Below are 16,157 nucleotides of genomic sequence, written 5' to 3'. Positions count from 1 at the left end.
GGAATGGCTTGGACTCAAGAGGTCATCTCTCTTCTTGAATGCTTGCCCTTGCTTCCATACACCTGTTTTCCAGTGAATCACATTTTGTTTTGTCTCTGCTCTCTTTGTATGGCTGGCTCACCATATGGTTGTGGTTCTTCATAATGTCCTCTGGCAGATTTGCTATGGAATCATCTATGGAATAGGAGCAAAATCATTAGGCGAGCAGATGGAGATTGATGAAGATGAAGCTGCCAATTACATTGAATCCTTCAAATCAAGATACCCAGGTTTGGATATGGCTGTTTGGGGTATGGTGATTGTTGTTGGTTTTAATCCCTTCTCTCCATGTCTCTTCAAATCCTAAGTTTGACTCAGCCCTCTACTACTCCTTGAAAAAGCTTTGCATTTTGAAAAAGTCCTGTGCACAAACACAGTGTTTTTGATACTCCATAATATTTTACTTTACATGTGGTTTTGTTAATTTTTAGGACCTTGTTATTTGCTTATTACCGTAATTATTTTATTGGTTTTAAAAAAAAATAATTCATGAGCCGTGGGGATTAATTTTAAAGCTCTTAACTTTCTGAATAAGAAACACACTTTTTAGTTTATTAAAACACATAGCTTTAAGGGATATGCAACTTTAGACAGTTTTAGACCACACTTCTTATAGTTTTTAAATAGAACCATTTCTCTCCTCTGTTCTCATCTTTTGCTTTCATTGCATTTTAAACTGTTTTGCATATAACCCTTACATTTTTAACCAGCTGCTCAGAGCAGCTCTCCCATATTTTGTAAAAAGACATTGTTACATTTCTAAGAAGCATGTTAATTTTTAGGAAAGCTGTAGAGAGAGAGCTGCAATCAGAAAATGAATGGAGGGCAAATGGGCTGAGAGGCAGCTAGCTCTAATCATAACACTTGGAAATTGGCTGGAAAATTATCTTCTGAAGATTCAGCGTTAGTTTCTTCAGGAGACAGATGCTGACAAATGGTGTCCTGCTAAGATTCTGTTTAGTCTCCAGTGATTTTTGGATAGTGTCTCCTTAATGACCATTAGAAACAGCTTCCTGCTTCCTCCCTTTTGCTCCACATGCAGACATAGAAACTCTACAGTGGACCTTATATTGTAACTTCATTTCTTAGGAATTTTCACTTACATGTATTGCCTGGCTGACATGCTAAATTACATACCTAATGAACTGTTTAATGCTGTCAGTCTTGATCTTGAAGAACTCCTTTTATGCTTTATATTTTGTAAACCTTGGAAAGAAACTGAAGTTAACTGTCTGAAGTAGTGCAGTCGTTTCCTGAATTTACAGTGAAAGGCACTTTTCCCTGTCTCACCTTTCTTTGACCTAAGTTTCTTTTTAACACCCTTGCTGGATGCACTCCTTCCCTAGCAAAGTGCAGGTGGTTGAGTTTCTTTCATCCTAGAATCTGAAGTGACGCACTCTGAAGTCAGGCAGCCTGAGGCATCAAGGGCTCTGAATTCTGCTTTCAGCTTACTCTCTTTCTACTACATGCCTTCCCAGTGCTGGTCGAGGCCCTGACCTCTCCATTACCAGTAATACAAGTGTGATCCTCTGTGCCTGGATGCGGTGCAGAATGGACTTCCTGCCTCCTTGTGCACAGCCAGATATCCTGACACTGTGCACTCTCGTCCAACTCAAAAGTCTTAATAGGTTTCCCAGCAGTGCTGAGAATAGGGTGAATGAATATATGCCCTTGTCCACTGACAGGGTCTAGGAAATTTAAAGCATTACCTGTGTGCTGCTTGGGTGTCCCAGACTGCTTTCAGTGCCCCTAGGGAGAAGTCAGCACGGAGCATCAGCTGTATTAGGGAAAACTTTCTCTTTCCTTTCACAGGGATTCAGAATTTCCTAAGGGAGACAGTGAGGAGCTGCAGAAAAGATGGGTTTGTGCAGACCATCCTGGGAAGACGGAGATACCTGCCAGCTATCAATGATCCAAACCCCTACAGTAAAGCACATGTATGTTGAGTGCACTACCTTAGTGACTTAGTAAAGCATTAAATTTCTTTGCATATTTGTATCTGCAGTTTTACAGGGTCTGTGAGCCATCTCCATCACGACCTTCCACTTCTCATGTAGTTCATTGTTCCCTCAATTGTTCTGTGAATAACAGAGCTTTTGTCATGGTCTGCTTGATTTAAGTCTTCTGTGACTGGGTATACATCTGTCATCACTGTGCTAACCTCACTTCAGAACTCCCACGTTGGAACTGGAGTGAGTAATTTATTGAAATAAGTGGACATGATTTTAAAAAGCCTCCACGCAGTGATGTACTTTAACTCTTCAGGCTGAGTTGCTCCCACTCAGCAATCTTTGCATGTTACATGCTGTCAGCACTTGAACAAGAACAGGCATTTAAGTCCTGTATTATCGGGTATTTGTTCTTTTTCTTATTTCTTCTCAAAGAAAAATTCTCAAACTTGTTAGATAAATATTTACTAATACATGCCTTTGCACTGGCATTATTTTTTTCAAGGTCATTTTGGACACATCTGTCATAGACTCTACTTCAATAAGTGTGAATTGAGTGCCAGGGGAGAAGTTGGTACATTTCTGTGGGGAGGAAGCCTTATACTTCTCAGTAGCAAGCTGGATCAGGTTTTGTGGAATTAAAGACTTGAGGGAGGAGGTGGAGGAGTTTATACTCCACATAGTTGAAAGGGAAACAAGGAGAATTTCAAAAAACTTTTGAGATTATTTGACTATTTAATCTGAAGGACACTTCAGTGGGAAGCTTTGTAGATACATCTTCTGTTCAACTTTGATTTATTCTTTAAAATCATATTGAAGACCATTTAAGGAATTATCTTCACTTCCATTGCAGCCTCCTCATAACTTTTTGCATATGTTTTAGCTCTAGTCAAAGAAAGAACAACCTTTGAAAACAGTTTTCTTGTCTGAGGAGGGGATTAGTAGAGAGGTTGCTTGAGTGGAAAAAGAAAAGTCATTGTGTCCTAGTGTGGTCTGGTGTGATTTTGCACAACTGTCATGCTCTGGCAGTCTGAGTTTAGTACAGTAAACCAGATTACTAGTCTTTGAAGTCCTGCTTCTTGCCTTTGGTTATCCATTCCTGATGGTTTTGACGATAAGCAGAAGTGTCTCATGTTACTTGGATTAACTTGAGATTTTGCTGCTCCTGATGAAATGTTACCATGTGTATATGCTTCTTCTTGTGGTTTGTGCCTCTTGCAGGTTACAACCCTTGATATTAATTAATTCAAAATTTGTGGAACTCCTGTTTTTCTCAGTCATCTGGCGAAATTTTGTGTCTAAACTAGTCTATAACATCTCTGTCATTCAGGCAGATGTAACAAACTCTTTATCTGGAGGTTTTGCTATACCTGTATTTGGCCAAGTATTTATTATTTTTAATGAAGTATATGTGACATACTGGATTTGATTTATTTTTGTGGTAGCTTCTGAGAACCACTCTCTCTTTTTAGGCAGAGCGACAGGCTGTGAACACAACCGTTCAGGGATCTGCTGCAGACATTGTGAAAACAGCCACAGTGAACATTCAGAGACGCCTGGAAGCTTTCTCCTCTGTGATCAAGTCCCACGGACATCTGGAGAGCTCCTTCCAGAGAGATAAGGCTGGTATGCTTGCCTCTTCCTTGCACATCAGAGCGAAACTTTCAATGTTACTAATTTAAAAGAAAAAAAAAAAAGTTGGAGCCTTGGGGCTAGGGGTGGGAGACATTTTATTTCCTGGCAGTGGTAAGCCTGTGTTTAATGGGAATAAAAATCCTGAGGTAGGGGGGAGAATGTCTGCTCAACACAAAAATTAAAGCAAATGCTGTGATCAGATCAGAAGCCCCAGTTGCCTCAAAGCAGAGCTTGCAAACATTGGCAGTGGAAGTTTGTATGTGATTGGGTCTGTGATGCCATCACAGGATTATTCAAAAGTAGGAGGGAAAAAGATGAGCAGATACTCTGGTTTCAAAGGCAGTGAAATATAAGAGTGGAACAACTTCTAGTTCCAGAAATACAATTTTTGGTTAGAATTAAGTCTGGAACTTGTTGACTGGAATTTGATGTACACAGCCTCCACAAGAGTATTACATGAAGTATAAATTTCTTCTGGCTATGCATAGCAAAGCTGTGCTGGGTTGCTTATTCCCACAGGAGTTCTACAAAGGATTTTTTGGGTTTTTTTAGCATAAAGTGGTGAGTGCTTCATGCATCAGTCATATATTTTTAGAAAGATGACTTAAGGGACAGAGTGCTATATTTCTTTGATAGTTGATATGCTTTGACCTGAAACATGAAGCTGTCTTAATATGAAGAGGGCTGAGAGGGCTTAATATATGTTGGATTCAGAAGGAAAACTAAATAATGAATTGCTGCACCTCTAAAAATATGTCAGGGAGGCTTATTTTAGAAAGACAATATTAAGAGGTCTGTTATGGGTAGAAGGCACGTGCTTGGCAGAACTTCACACCCCCTCCAGGAGCAGCAGCTGCTGACCTTTGGCCAGTGTAATTGTAGGAAAGTGAGTAGATGCATTTGGGACATTTTTCCTCTTCTGATATGAGCTGTTTCAGCAACTGGGAGGAATTATCTTTCAGCAAGTTACAAATGCCTGTGCCATCAGCATCCTGCCTTGTGTGGGTTCTTCACAATTGCTGCTCCGGTGTGAGGCTTGTGTGAGGAACCCATGATGCTGAGAAACCCTTCCTGTAGCTGTGATCTGGGGTCCTCCTGTAAGCTAACCTGAGAAACTTTTGAGCCTCTATGTGTGAGGTTGTGTGGGTTTATTTTTTAAAAAAAGTTTTACCGTGGAGTGGTTTGTTCTATTTTTGTCAGGCAGGGCCTACCAGGACCCTGTTTCTGTCATCTGCTTACTTGTTTATTCAAAAACTGCTCTTTTTTTTCTTTCTTTCCTTATTTTCAATCAGGAGTAGTAGCTACATTTTCAAATAACTGCATTTGGGGGAGGCTTCCTGCCTTTATAGGCTAGCCATTGAAATTATTTTGGAAGAAAGGCAGAATCCTAACCCATTGCTAGAGACAATGTTATAAACCAACTTCTGATTGAACTCGACATGATTTTGTTTCAAATTTACTTTTGAAACAGATGGTTCAGGAGATGCAACTGTCTCCTGTTTCTGTTCTGATTCATATCTTTCTAATGTAAGGCTGAAATATTTATATCTGAAATGCTTTTCATTAACATTTTTCCCTCAGTAGCTGTACAAATATTGATGGAATAACAACGTTTTGTGGTTTTATCTGTAGGCTTGGGCTTTTTCATTGTGAAGTTCCTCGTGTTCTTTTTCTCAGCATCAGGAATGTCTGAGGGCTTTTTAAGTACAGAAAACGTGCCTTTGCCTAATGGAGTCTAATGAACTGTGCTTTTCACCTGTGTAGGAACCTTAGTGAGGAAGAGAAACAGAGGGATATTACGTCCCACCAGTGGAGGTTTCTTTATCCTCCAACTCCATGATGAGCTCCTCTATGAAGTTGCAGAGGATGATGTCATCCAGGTATGGCAGCACAAATGCTTTTTCAGCTATCTACTGAATTCAGCTATTTGTTTCAAACAAGTCCTCCTTCTGGGGACTCAGCTTCTCCTCCCTGGATCTTCTCTCATTGTGTGCTAAAAGGTCTGTGAGATGATGTTAAATTGGATGAAAAACAATGTTTATATTCTTGATCCCTTTATTTTCAGACTCAAGTACATTTTTGGAATGTGTGCTTTACTGCTTGGAACAGCAGTACCTGCAACTTTTCTTCAAGACTTGATGAGTGAAATAGCTGAATATTGGTGTCAGGAGTAGGGGGGAACTTTCTCCTTGTTTGGATGTATCTTTCCTTCCTGTTTACACTTGGGTCTTTTGATGCCTAACTCAGGACATGTATTGTTACAGCTCTGGTTTGTACTCTGTGCAGGGAAAGAAGGAATTCCTTCCTTTTCGTACTTGTTTCCTCATTCCCTGCCTACCTGGCCTTCTGGCAGGAGTGTTATGGCGCTGGTCAGGAGCTTGGTAGATGGCACATGGTACAGGTGCACTCCTGCACCTGGGCACTGTGGTGTCTCCGTGACAGTTTTCAGTAGCAAGCATTTTAGCTGGGTGTTGGCAACTTCAGTGTTTTCCCAAGTCGTGAGCACAAGCACAGGAAGGCCCACAGAGCGTGCTTCCGCAGCTCAGGAATGTCTTTCTCCCACTTCAGTTCTGTGCATGCACATCTTTAATGACAAAAGGCTCATTTCTGATGGTGAGTAGTAACTCCTAGTCTGAGAGAGCTTTCAGCAATGCTGACTGGCCTTAGCACCTCTTTTACAATTTCATCACGAACAAAAGATTTAGCATTTCTCCCTTGAATCTCAGCTCAAGCCTCAGTTTGTTCTGCCAACTCTGTTCAAAGACCTGCTGCTTCAATCCAGGCAGGTTAGTTTAGAGATGAAAAGGCTCCTAATTTTCTTTCTGTAGAAAACTGATACCCCCTCAATATTGGCTTTTACATCTTTAGATACTGACACCAAGTTACCACGGTGTCTCCAGAAGAACTGGGGCCAAGTGAGTGGATTTTCTTATTATTTATTTGACTGTATTTTTTTCATTAACGTCTTCAAGGGAATTTATCACCAGCTTTCTAACTGCCTTCCAATATATTTATGTCCATAGATTTTCTGGGCAGTCACTTAAAACAGCATAAGTACACCAACTAGACTCAGACGTTCCCCTGTGTGTGCCAGATTTGCTTATTTTTCAAGGATTTCTGTCTAGCTGAGACAGCAAGGTACTTTTTGCTCCTTTTATTATTGGTTTTAGGGCCAGAAAGGATAACCTTGTATGATAATATTGCCTGCTGTCCTTTCAGATGCACCATTATAATTACCCTATAGTGGAAAGATCAAAGTTGGAAAGGATCTCTTGATGTCTCTCCCTCTTAAGCCCCCACTCAGAGTAGGGCCTGGATTAATTAGTCCTTTTGAGCTGCAGTACACCTTTTAGTAAAGAAAAAAAAGAGCATTTGTTGGTTTCTGTATTGGTGAGGGGTTTTTTTTTCATCTTGCTGGCACTAAACCTTTATTATATTGCAAATTATGTGTTTCTCAGCTGCAAAAGCAATTTTTATTCTGACAAGTTAGTTTGGTCACATGCTTGATCCTGACTCTAGCTTATTTTCAGCTGCCAAAGTGCACAAAGGGAAACTAAAAATATATTTCTGGTTATCTAGGAATTTGTGTTCCAGTTAGAATATCCTTTCAAATGGTTTATAAGAGAAACAACAGTAGTGATCATTCAGTGACATTGGGGTAATGCCTGTTTTTTCTTGTGCTAAAGGTGTGAAATACCTGGGGCATCAGGGCTTTCCTAGTCTATGCAGAATGTCAAAGTGAAGGCTGGGAGCTTTCAGAGCTCATCACAATACCAAGACTGTGATAGTATTGCCAAAGGTGGCAGAAGGAGGCTTGATCTCCTATGTTGTTGAGCTGACCTTGGCAACGAGGAGTCAGGTAGGAACATAAGGTATAGACTAGATTAGGAATCAAAAGCTAGATGCTTTTAAAATACTTGTTTATTCCCAGTATCACCACATCTGTGTTTTTAAGATGGCCAGTTCTTCTCCAGGCTTGTTTTAGCTGATGGCTCAGAACCCTGGAAGCAGGGCTGTTTGCTTAATGCATGAGAAATTCAGAGCCAAAGCCCCCCAGGTCAGGGGCTTGGTGCAGGGCTCCATTTCATCCCAGCAGCTTCCCCGGGATCCTCACACAGGTTTTTGTGTCTCCGCTATAGCTGCCAAACCTTGTTCTAGGTGCAGCAGCCTTAATTTGGTGTTCCTCACTGTGAGCTGGACCTCTGACTGTTCTCAGAGAATCTCCCTCTGTGTGGTTCACGTTTCTTTTGAAATACTGAACTCCAAACTTGATGAAAGCTTCAGTGATTTGAATAGAGTGAAAAACTGATCTATGTGTCACAAGCAACATTTTCTATGTTCCAGAATTGCATTTGCTTTCTTTCTCACAACAGTGTGCCTTGCTTAAGCCCTACTCAGTGTTTAGTCTCTGATAACCCCATTTTTTTCCTGCCCAGGCAGTTATTTTTCATCCTATTTATGAACAGTATATTATTTCTCTATTAGTTCTCTATGCTGCTTCTTTGTACTCATCTGTGCTGAATTACATCCTATTTCATAGCATTTTTCTAGGCTATCAAGATCATTTTGAAATGTGGGTGTAGGATTTTGGAAGACAAAATCTTCCTCCTTGTTCTTAATGCTGTTGTAAACTCTTGTGCTTTGTTCTCCTTAAATCCCTTCCTCTGTTTCCCAGTAAAAACTGTGGAGGCATTTCTATTGTGGGTACCTGTGAGGGAGTGATGGAAATGCATGGAAAGGTCACAAAGCTTGAAAAGTTCCCATGCTGACACACTGTCCTCTAGTTGAGATGAAAAATTCCAATAAACTCAAAGCTTCTTTTTGTTCTGCTGTGGAAATGTTTGTGAGATGGGTGTGGATTGAAAGATTCATTCAAATAAGCAATCAGAACAGGCTGGACTTTGTGTGGGTCTTGGAGTAGGAAAGACAGTCCCTTTATCCAGGGCAAATATTTACAATCAGGAAAAAAAAAAAATCCACCTCTTACAATCCAAAAGGACACAGGCAAAAATGTGTTGTGGTCCCTTAACTGCATACTGAAATGAGTGTTGTTTTAGAAACACCTTAGGAGGGCAGCAGATGTTGGAGTTGCCTCAACAAAATAGTGAGGGCAAACCCAGGCAGTATTTCTAGCAACTGCAGTGAATGTGATCCCCTTTCCCAGGGGTTTGTAGTTAGAGCTTCACAGAGCTCCCTATCCCAACACAACAAAAAAGAACACTGCTCTTTGCCTCTGGTGTATTTGGTGTGTGTCTTGCTTTCAGTACTTTGAATTTGCAGAACAGACTCCATGAAACACTCAGAATCATGCAGTTGGGTGAAAGAAGAGACTCTGCAGGACCTGCAAATATTTACTGGAAACCTAATCTTGCCTCTTTTCTAAGTAGTCTTAAACAGCATGGAACCATTCACTACTCTGTGCTGCATAAAGTGTTACTGGCTTGACACAGTTTCTCCATTCATGGACCCTAATCAGGAATAAACTGGTTTTTTGCATTCCCATCAGTGGTAAGTGCACATAAACACAGGAGAGGACTCTAGTGGTCTGGGCACTCCAGCTATTGGCTGAAAAATGGAGCACTAGAGTTACGTTTGCATCTGATGTCTTGCCTTTTCTTCTAGGTTGCTCAGATTGTCAAGCATGAGATGGAAAACGCCATCAAACTCTCAGTAAAACTGAACGTGAAAGTGAAAATTGGGCCAAGCTGGGGAGACCTGCAGGACCTGGAGCTCTGACACGAAGCTCTGCAGCTTTGGCAAGGGCCTGCAGCAGACCTGTGAGCAGCACCGTCCTCCTGTCTACTGTTCCAGAGCTGCTGTTGCAAGCTGCCTTCTGAAACGTGTGGTGGAAGCTGGTATGAATCCACCAAACCAAACCCTTCAAAGGTCAGACCACACAGTGTAGGATGTGTTTACAGAACTGTGAAATGATCAACCTCTAAGGCACAGTATTTAAATGAATTCTGTTAAAATATGCTTGATCTTGTAATTTAAAAAAAAAACAACCCAAAGCCTAATGAATTTATTACATATGAAATGAGCTGGATTATTTAATTAAAGCAAAGCACAAGGATAATTCGGCAGTTCTTGTCTGTAATTTTGTCTAGGACAAATAAAGAATCATTGTGTCTGCAGTTACTATTGAATTTTACAGGTCTCTGCTAAGATCATTCTGTAGTGAATTCTGCTGCTGATGCTCAGGTACTGAAGTGGCTTTACAGCTGGCTGGATTTCTCACTGGGTGACTGTGCAGTGCTCACAGTGGGTGGAACCAGTGCTTGGTTGGCCTCCAAGTTTTAGGAGAGCATTTTGGTGACTACCTGTCTTGATTTGTCCTACTGCTATCTAGTAAACTGGCCTTGAGAGGGATGTTGTTTGGACTCTTCTAGTTAACACAAAATGACCCGCAAAAGGTTCCTTTTTAAGGAATGAAACTCATTTGGTTAAAAGCTTAAAAACAATTTGCACTTTTGTGAAATAAAAAACAAACAAACCTGTCTGGCCAGCTGAAGTGACACCCTTGCTGGTGTTTGAGGTCTGATGTGTTAGAGAGGTGTCACGGGATGGTGGTGGGTGACCTGTGTTTTTTCATCCAGAGACCTGTCTCCTAGGGCAGCCCCATACCCTGTCTGGTAGTGGCCTTGCTAGAAATTGTTCAGGTTTTCCCTGTGCTTTGGCTCAGCGTCTTTGACTCTATTCCTGTGATCAGGCAGGGATTTTGGGGAATTTTCACTTGTCAAGCTGAGCTGGTCCCGAGACTGACTGGAGTCAGCTGCCAGGATTGGATACTTCTAAAGAGGGGACAAGGAAGGAGCTTCCAGGGAATTAATCTTCCACTGTTTGGCATTGCTCTCCTCACTATTATCTTCTGGTCTGACTAAACCTCACATCACACAGTTTTGTTTGCCTTCCAGATGGTTGCAATGGTTATATGAGTTCAACTGTTTGTGTTAGCTTCATACAATACTTGAATTCTGTTATTTTAATGGTGTAGCCCTTGTATGTTACAAGAAAGGGAGGACAGGTGCCTCCTGTCATCTACTTTATGCCTCTAATTATTTTATCAAGTCTTTCTTCTATGGTTCCTCCCCAGTCTAAGCACTCTCCATCTTTCTATTCTTGTCTCCTGTGAGTTTTCCAGCCCCTAATTATTCTTTCATTTTTGAACTACTGCTGGATCCTTTGTAAGCAGACTTTTGAAGTTGGCTTTGTAGCCTGATATGAGAGGATGCATACTTGGCTTTCAGCAGCCTGAGAGCGCACTTCTGCGTGTGAGCTTCAAATGCCATCCATTTGGCACAGCCATTATCCTCACATCAGAAGTACCTGTCGCCCAGGTTTCCAGAACATGGTGAGTTTTAAAAGATGCAAATGGGGCCTGTGTACAAAAGGCTGTATCCTGGACTCTGACCTACCACCTGCTCATTGTGCAGGAAAAGGGACACATGGTATCGAGTCAAAGCCCCGGGCCAGGATGCCTTGACTGCCCTTCTCGGCACCGACTTGGCCACCTTTCCTGTTTTGTTTTTCACTTTACCTTGAGATTTTTTTGTCTCCTCCCTGCTCAGTCTGTGCTGTGGTCTCCTACCACGTCTGTCACCTGGTGGCTGAGCTTTTTATCCACAGCATTTGCTTGATATTTGCCTTTTTTCTTAGCTTATTAAAGCTTCTGTCATTATCAGATCTGAGCCCTCGGCACCCTGGCGTCCGACCATTTGTGTGCTCTGCCTGTGAAGATGCTGGATTGGACTCCTTACCAATTCACATGGGCTGGTGATTTCCTGTCCCGGGGTATCGTGCAGTGACACACCTGTGCTGTATTTGAGACCTCACCAGAGCTGCTGTAATTTGAGTTGCTTGTTCTTGGCACGTTACAGTATTCTTCTCCCATGTACTGTCCTTAGAATTTCAGAAGGATGGGTCTCACCTATTTGCCAACAAGCTCTCTGGAGGGGGGTGATGCTAATCAATAAGGGGATTGACACAGAACTAAACTTATTTTGCTATACAAGCTCAATGAGTTCATTTTAATTAAGAAGTAATTTGGAGCAAATGAGAAGGTAAAAGGTGGCCACTGCTCTGCAAGTGAGGCAGCTGCAGCACTTGAGTCATGGTATCAGAACTAGCTCTGAGCTGTTGCCTGCCTGCTGCTGGTTACATCCCTTAGTTCTGGTTGGACTTGACCTGTTAATGAGACTAAGCAGGGGAAGCAGGAGGGGGCTTAGGTCAGGTGAGCAGTGGCACTGCTCAGAACTCTGCAGAAGAGGATACCTGCTATTTTCTGAGGTTGGCTGCATGCATTGTTTACTCATTCTGCCTCTGGGCCTCTCTCCACCCACCCCTGATGGGCTGAGGCCTGTGTTTAGTTGGAAACTGGGCTGGTGCCCCTGCCCATGCATGGAAATGGGAACTAGATGATCTTTAAGGTCCCTTCCAACCCAAACCATTCTGTGATTCTCTTGATTCTTTTCTAGTTCAGGACCCAATAACCAGAGTGCAGGCTACTCTCTCCCTTCTTGTCGACAGGATGGGGTGCATCTGATAGTGTTTGCTCTCAGTTCCTCATCTGGTGTCTCTCTCTCTGCAGTCCACTCCTGCTCCTGCACAGCACATGCAGTCACACACGTGATCTGGCATCCCAAGAAAAAGACATGTAGGCTGGGAAAGGGGTAGGAATTCTGTTTGTTACGGCAGCCCTGTCCCTTGGCTTGCACAGAGCTGCTACTGCAGCCTGGTCCTGCCTTCTGGCTTCCACCCCAGTGGGTGGGCATCTGTCTGCCACAAGACATGGGGTTGGGATCCAGTCCTGGAATAGCTGTGGTCACCAGGAACGCCTCATCTCTTCACGTGAACCTGAGTGACCCAGCTCCTCACAGGAAGAGACTGCCCCCTTTGGCTGCCAAGCAGCCTTGCTCTCTTTGGTTCGTACCTGCTTTCTTGTCAAAATGACTGACATTTTGATTCAGCCTGCTGCTGGTATGGGGCAGACCTTCCCCAGACTCAGTAAGAGGAACTCCTGCCATTGATGTTGGATACAGCTACTTGGCAGCCCTTTTCCTCACATGCAGACCACAAGTTTTTTTTGCCTTGGTCTTTCTGAGGCAGCTCTCCTTCTATCCCTGCTTACTGAAATCCCTTCTATCCCTTTCTTGTAGCTGGGCAGTGGTGGAGAGAGGCAGGTGACAAAAGCTGACACACAGGTAATCTGATTTGGTTTGATCCTTCAGCCTTTCTCCGATGCTATTCACATTTCATCAAGAGGGTTGTGGAGTTTTTCCTGCTGTATTTTTTCCTGTAAATCTCTAGCTGAAAAGAGGGAGCTGGAAGCTCAGTAGCTTTGGCTTGAGTGAGTGAGTGAGTAGTGTGAACTCCCATCAAAAAGCTTTACATAAACCTTGGAAATACCATAAAGAATCTAGGAGTAGAGGTTGGGGGGAAAAAACAAAAAAGAGATCTACACCAAGTAATATCAATTATTTCCTTTATTTTCTTTCCTCTTTTTTTGGTTGTTACTGGGGACTCAGAGCAGCCTCAGTTAAAGATGCCTTAGTTTTCCATTTGTGACACTGATTTAGGATACCTGTGGGAACAGGCCGTGGTTGGTGCAGGAGCATGTGGTGCACCCCATGTTCGCCTGCTTTCTGAGATACAGGTCATGACTCCTTAACAAACCCCACACATATTCTGGCCACGTTTCCTCGACACCAAATCTGAATATTGGTTTGCTATTTAAAAAAGTACAATGTTTGATTTGTTGATTTAACCACAAAACAAAACACATGAATGGAAACACTCATTTACATGACTATTGCTTATACACCTAAGATGATGAGTTGACTACAAATGGTCACACATAGTTCCTTAATGAGAGAGAGTGTGTTCTTACTAAGACCGTACCAAGGCAAAATCATTCAAGACTGAAACATATTGTGCTTGAATTCACCTTTAGGTTATGAAAAAGGATGGGGGGGTGCGTGTGTGTGTGTCACATGATATTTAAGGGGTGTGATTAACCAAAATCTGACTTTTTGACTGTGTTTTACAATACACACAGTTTACAAATGGAGGGGTCTGGAGGTTGAACAAAGCTCTTATTTAAGGGCCAGTGCTTTCTTCTTAAATTGTATCCTGAAAAAATCACATGATTTGAAAGGGCTACTGTAAAAGGAATATGTAAACTATTTCAGGGAATTTCTATATGTGATCATGTTATAAAATGTGTGTAATAAGTAAGAGTATTTCCTTTCAGTATTTGCGTAAGAAGATACATTCTGGTAATATAGGAAATGCCTCAATGTACACAGTTGAACTGTAGAACTGTAAAAAAAAAATTAGAAAACTGGTCATTCTACAAAACAAAACCTGATTCTCAGATTTGCCTTTATCTTGTCTTTTAAATTGAAATTTGAAACCTAAGTTAAACTCTGGGGATGAGCTTGATTATTATTATTTTTTTTTTAATAAAATAGCTTGTACTTCATTGAAGACTTGCCAACTCTGAAAACATACAAATAATCTAATTTAATATATTTTCTCTGTATGCTCTCTCTATCTACAGCTCTGTGTGTAATACTAACCACACCTGGTCAAGGCCAGAGGGGTGTACGTGCTGCGGAAAGTTCTGTGTGCCTGGGTTTGGCTGTGGCTGTGGCAGAGAGCTCCTGTAAAGAGGAAAAAAAATGGGCTCCCAAAATGAGAAAAAGCATTTTAAATTGAACAAATACATCCAGCCAATCCGGTCTGTTCTAACTGAGTGAGATTGAGATGTGGAAGCTACCTCTTCAGTTTAGGACTTTGCTCGGGGTGGTGCTGTCTCAGTGGGGAAAGGTGAAAGCACATGATTTCAACATCCAGTGACAGCTGTGTCCTCAATGCTGTTGGAGCAAGTCAGGTCAGATGCTCTGCTCCTTACTCAAAATGCTGCATCTTTATTCCTTTCACTAACAGCCTTTAGCAGCGTTCTGGTCAGGCCTTTCAAAAAACCCACACTCCCCCTCATTTCACAATAAATCAACCAGGCAAGGGTTTTTCCTCCCTCATTGAAGTTTTTAAGTGATGGGTTGGTTGGTTTGTTGGGGTTTTTTTCCACATACATGGTAAATCTTGATAGAAAGCATTTAACAGTGTGCACTAACAAACTTATACAACATATACATTACATATATATATTTATATATATAGAATGTTCTATATACAAACATGTACAACTTTTTAGATCTCTATAATTATCAATTTTCTTGTAGTCTGTAGTCACAAGTGGTGAACTTAACAGAAATAGTAATTTGTAACTGTCTGGAAAGATGTAAAATATGTAAGAGTGGAAAGCAAGATACAGCTGTGACCTGATGGGGAGAACCAGAGAAAAGTTGCTTTTTTAAAAGTTTAGTGTTAAAAATTGTAAGTTGGAGGGATGCTAGATTCTCATTTCTCTGTTGCATAAAGATGCAAATGGAAATCCACTGGCAAGTTGTTTGGTGTTGGTGTTTGTTGTTTTTTTTCCCTGGTGTTAAGCTAGAAACTGTTTGCTGTTCAAGTCAGTCAGGCATGACTTCTTGAAGACACGGTTCTCTGGGTGTGCTGTAGTGATTAGCAATTAAAAGTTGCTCTCTTTTTTTTAACATTTGATTCTCAGAATGAGTGAGCAGGCTCTAGCTCCAGCCTAAGGCCATTTCCAAAGCAATCAAGGTAATGAGGATCTGTGCAATGTTAGCCACCCATGTGAGGGACAGCTGAACACTTGGGCAGAACTGGCAGCTTCCTTGACATGGACATGAGCCAACTGCTGCCAGAGCACCAGGTGCTGCCAGGCATCTGACCTGCCTTCTGAAGGGCTGACTGCCTGACACCAGTTCCTAGTGGAAACTGGCCCCATGGCCTGTGGGGTACCAGTGCCACACTGGAACTGGTCATGGCCTTTCCCTGTGTGCCAGCTCAGGGCAGAAGCAAGCATAGCACTGGGTACAGAACAACCACTGAGGGGGGAGGGTTGGCTTGGTATTAATGGAGCCTGCTGATCTTTGTAAAGGCAGAGAAGATGGGAAGAACAAGGTCTATAAAATTGGTTTGGGGTTTGAAGGAACTGCTGCCCCAAATTATTTTGTTGTCAGAGACTAGTAGTTTTGGAGTACAGGCCAGAGCACAGGCAGAGTGAATATACATTTAACCAGAAGATAGAATTACTATAATGTTGGTCTCATTTATTTCTCACTCTAGATGCCTTCTTACAGCAGTGCTTCCTGTGCACCCAGGTGGCCAGTTCTGTGACCTGCCCACTGGAAGGAATTCCTTGACCCAGTTTCTGTTGGCATCAGAGTGGTGAGCTGCTGTTTCCTCAAACACACACACAGGTATCCTCATGGACAACTCCAGTTCCTTACTTCAGCACAAACCTAGGCAGTGCTTGGGCTCTCACCTTTTTCCCAACAAACTTCTACTGTTCTCACAATTACAGAGCAGCTTCTCCTGTGACAGAAAGAAAACTGGTTCTCCTTCCCAGTTGAGCTAGACCTGTTAGGGCCATCATGTTGACATTGT

At 42.1% G+C, this 16,157-nt stretch overlaps 1 protein-coding gene across 1 annotated transcript in view; it reads left to right on the top strand.

Annotated features, from left to right (window-relative positions):
- POLQ (polymerase (DNA directed), theta) overlaps positions 1-9,359 on the top strand; it is a 50,528-nt gene extending 41,169 nt beyond the window's left edge. The window contains exons 26-30 of the mRNA XM_009996484.1: positions 158-269; positions 1,852-1,976; positions 3,461-3,614; positions 5,388-5,503; positions 9,246-9,359. Coding sequence (XP_009994786.1) covers positions 158-269; positions 1,852-1,976; positions 3,461-3,614; positions 5,388-5,503; positions 9,246-9,359 — 621 coding nt within the window. The remainder of the gene's footprint in view (positions 1-157; positions 270-1,851; positions 1,977-3,460; positions 3,615-5,387; positions 5,504-9,245) is intronic.
- Positions 9,360-16,157: the final 6,798 nt, after the last annotated feature.

Source organism: Chaetura pelagica, unplaced genomic scaffold (genome assembly GCF_000747805.2).
Source record: "Chaetura pelagica isolate M959 unplaced genomic scaffold, ChaPel_1.0 scaffold490, whole genome shotgun sequence".
NCBI classification, from domain to species: domain Eukaryota; kingdom Metazoa; phylum Chordata; class Aves; order Apodiformes; family Apodidae; genus Chaetura; species Chaetura pelagica.
This window is presented reverse-complemented; position numbering and strand designations above follow the sequence as displayed.